Raw genomic sequence first — 3,947 nt, forward strand, 5'->3', positions numbered from 1 at the left:
TTACCTAAGCCCACCCAGATGACTAGCCCTATATAACCTTGGTTCTCCTGGGACTCTGGTCTCTCGTCTCGCCTCTGCATCGCAAAGAGGCTGGGAGCCAAACCCGGGTTTGAATAAAGACTCTTTGCTTTTGCATCGGAAAAGGCTCCCTGGTGGTTGATTATTGGGGACCCCGAACTCTGGGCATAACACTAAAACACCAGCGCCTGCCCCAACCCCAGAAGTTCTGAGTTAACTGGCTTGTGGCCCAGTGATGGTCCACAGTGTGGTCCTAGAGGTCGCCAGGACTCTCAGCATCTGCCTCTTCCTTCAAGCCCCTAGGCAAGAAACCTCACAAATGTCTTCAGGGGCTTGTGGTGTCTACACTCCATGTCTGAGGCACTCAGAGCTGCCTGGAGAGCCTGTCCTGGCGACAAGTGACCTCACACTCCTTGGAGGCGGCAGTGGGAGAGGGTGGGAGTTTGCCACAGGTTTTTATGGAATTCCAGAAAGGAGAGCATGAGCTTGTGAAGAAACTGGGAGGGAGAAAGGGAGAGCTGGATACTGATGTGACTGATGTGACTTCCTTCAGGTTCCCAGGAGGGTGGCCCTGCCAAGAACAAGAGATGATGAGCCTCCCCAGACCCAGGCGGGGCGACCAGCTGCTGTTCCTGTGCATTATGGTCCTCACGGTCCTGGCCGTCTTCCCGCTGTTCTATGCTCTCCTCTGGCAGGCGGGCGACCTCATCAACTTGCCCAACCTGAGAATCGGCTTTTACAACTTCTGCCTGTGGAACGAGAGTGCAGGCCGCCTGCAGTGCCACCAGTTCCCTGAGCTGGAGTCCCTGGGGCTGCCTTGGGGCGCCCTGGCCCTGGCCAGGCTCGGCGTGTACGGGGCCCTGGTCCTCACCCTCTTTGTCCCCCTGTCTCTGCTCCTGGCCCGCTGCAACAGGAGCGAGGGTGAGTGGCATCTGGCAGTGTGCTTCCTGGCAATGGCCTCCGTGCTGCTGGCCGGGGGCCTGGGCCTCTTCCTCACCTACACCTGGAAGTGGATCACGCCCTCCCTCCTGGGGCCTGGATTTCTAGCTCTGGCCGCTGCCCAGGCCTTGTTGGTCCTCTTGCTTATAGCCACAGTCATGTTCCCCCAAAAGGCAGAAGATGACAAGAGCAAGCAGAAGAGATACTAGTCCTGTCCAAAGGCTCACATGACTGCCAGGGCTGTTTGAAGGAGGCTCAGATAGGTGCCAGAGGACTCATGAGTTGTTGTTTTCTCAGTCACCCTGCATCATAGCTGATACTGATCTCAAGCTTGAGCAGATGGGCCCCACTGAGGAAGGGGCACCCGGCATGCAGAAGGCCCGGGCAGTAAGGGTGACTGGGCCCTGTGGCTTCTTAGTGTTGGCTTGTCTGTCCTTTGGGACTGTTAATACCACGTAGCTCCTTGTCACGAGAATTCCTGCTATAATTAACTGATCTGAGCAAACCATTCTTACTTCATTCTCAGGGTGTTGGCCAGAGAAGGGTTCCTGTCCCAGGGCCAGATTTCCAGGATGATTGATCAAAGGCCAAACTGAGACCCCGGGAAGGTTCATGGTGACAAATGGGGAACACTGAGGGCACCTCAGTGTCCCCGGCGCCCTGGTTAGCAAGCTTCTCCCTTCCCCCTCCCTCCCCAAGACACCACTCCCAAAGGCACAGGAGAGATCTCAGAGGGAGTCTCTGAAGTTCTCCTAAGGCTGCTGGACCCCAAGCCAGACAGCAGGGGAGTGAGTTGGCACGACCTGGGAGTCCGGGAGCAGAGCATGCTGAAACCTGGGGGGTGGGGGGTGTCAGGGAGGGTGAACAGGACTGAATGATTCCACAAATGCTGCATCCCTTCACTGCTCAAGCTAGACCTAGAAAGGATACAAGCACCACTTCTGCATGGGGAATTGTACTTTCCAGCACTGTATATTGAAAAGCTGTATAGCAATGGTCGCCTCACTCTCTGTCTGCCAAAAGCTACACTGAATACAGAGGCAATGTGGTCTCTGCCCTGACCTGTTGTCCTTAGCGTCCACTTTGGGAGCCTGTCCCACATGCACTTTCAGAGTGGCCAGGGATCAAGGCCAAAGCCACCAAGTAGAAGGAAGGGGGCAGCTCAGGAGAAGAGGCCTGTTTGATGGTAGAAGGCTTGGACCAAAGGTACCCCAGGAGCATTAAGCTCCCAGACAGAGCAGAGCACTGTGGGCAGAATGTCTTCAGGGCTATGAGGGAGGCTCAGGGATTGACTGGCTGCCTGTGAGGGAAACTCTAAATTCGGCTTCCTCCTCACAGAGAGATGGTGCTGCCTAAACTGGACAATTCTGGTGTATTTAGCAGCCATACCTTTTTCTGTTTGAAAGGTATTAAATTGATTCCTTGATGCCAGTACGTCTGAAACTGCGACCTCATTTTCTCTGGAGCCTGGTCACTGAATACACAGACATGGGGATTGCAGAGCCCTGTGCCAGGGGAGGACAAGGCAGAGGGGAATTCTATTGGCAGTTCATTCGGATCCCTCACTTCCCAAGGCTGTGTCCTGGGCTTCTGGCTGCAAGCCCAAGGGTATGGAGCCGGGAGCAGTCCCCAGGCGAGCCAAAGCCTCGTCCTAACGTCCTGGGAACCTGTCTCAGCTGAAGACTATCTCCCTGTCCTTGAACGCATCCTGGCCTTCCTCAGGGCTGCTGCTGCAGGCAGGCTCCAAGCCTGCAGACCCCTGAGGCCGCCCAGGCCTGCGGGAGGGCTGCTTCCCCACTGTCCTCACCCTCACTTCTCTCCGGAGGAGCCGGCCCCTCCGAGCAGGTGGGGGACAGCTCTGGCTGATCAGTGCCTGCCAGGGCAGCTGCTCCAAGGCCTTTTCCAGGTTTCAGTTCTCAATCAGGACCCCCAGAGCAACATTGACAAGTTGGGCTTCACTGCGGGACGTCTGGCTGCAGCCCAGGCACCGCTGCCATTCTCCTCCTCTTCCGGGTCTTCACCAGCAACATTCTCTTCTCAGACCCCTGGGCTGTCATCCAGGAGGGAAGGACCCTCTTTTTATGCCCAGAATGTAAGGCTTTCATCTCTCTCTCGCTGACGAAGAGTCAGGGTCCTCGCTCACTGACTTGCTTTTCTAATCCAGGCCAGCAAATCGCACTCTCTCACCACACCAGGAGCTGTAGGTCTGTTTGTCCACGAATGGGAGTCAAGCTTTGATTCCTGGAGGGGCAGAGGCCGGGGACACAGGGGGCATCCACGTGGGTCGCCGGGAGCAGCCTGCTGCGGCCCCAGAGTTGCAGACCGGGTCTCCGCCAGCGGCCAGGCCGAGCCAGTTCGCATGGCACGCTGCTCCCGCGTGGGGTCCAGTCCTCCCGGGCTCGCGCCCCCTTCTTGGCAGGCGGATTTGGGTGGTCGTGGGGCCTGTCCCCTGGCCCGGCACACACCTCCTGTCCCAGGCTCCCGCGGTGCCCGCGCGCTCCCCACACTCTCTGTAAATATTCTTGTCACCATTTGCCCAATATCAGAATACTTTCCATTGATTTCACTGTTCTTCTTTATCCCTTTTGTTTCATATGCCATTAAATTACTATCAGAATTTTTATCAGTTCTTTAATAAGTTTAAAACTGGCAAAGAGCCTAGTCTTCATATATTTCCAAATTAAAAATCTACCATTCCTGGCTAGTTTTGCGAAACCATTCCAAAATGACTTTCCAAATACTGCAGTTAAAGTGACATATTCCCAACTCAATTTTCCTCAGCTGGCTTCTAAAAATGCCATTGCCATGCCAATGCCATCTGATACTAGGGAAAGTCTAACAGATCAGAAGTCTGAGTGGAAAGAAAACAGTGGTTAAAATATCTCACTTTACCCATTTTAGAAAAATGTATGATCATGTAAAAACATGTGATCATGTGAAATTATATTGCTACATAGCAGCAGAACCTGGCTACCAGTTCATTCCTTTAT

General features: G+C 54.6%; 1 protein-coding gene across 1 annotated transcript; it reads left to right on the top strand.

Moving 5' to 3' along the window:
- The first annotated feature begins 596 nt into the window (after window positions 1-596).
- On the top strand, window positions 597-1,233 carry LOC139005355 (transmembrane protein 140-like). Its single transcript, XM_070407621.1, has one exon. The coding sequence runs from the start codon at window positions 606-608 to the stop codon at window positions 1,164-1,166; it is 561 nt and encodes a 186-aa protein (XP_070263722.1). The 5' UTR covers window positions 597-605; the 3' UTR covers window positions 1,167-1,233.
- The last annotated feature ends 2,714 nt before the right edge of the window (window positions 1,234-3,947 follow it).

This window comes from Myotis yumanensis, unplaced genomic scaffold, assembly GCF_028538775.1.
Source record: "Myotis yumanensis isolate MYYU_CA2020_CCGP unplaced genomic scaffold, mMyoYum1.0.hap1 SCAF_3, whole genome shotgun sequence".
Classification (NCBI taxonomy): domain Eukaryota; kingdom Metazoa; phylum Chordata; class Mammalia; order Chiroptera; family Vespertilionidae; genus Myotis; species Myotis yumanensis.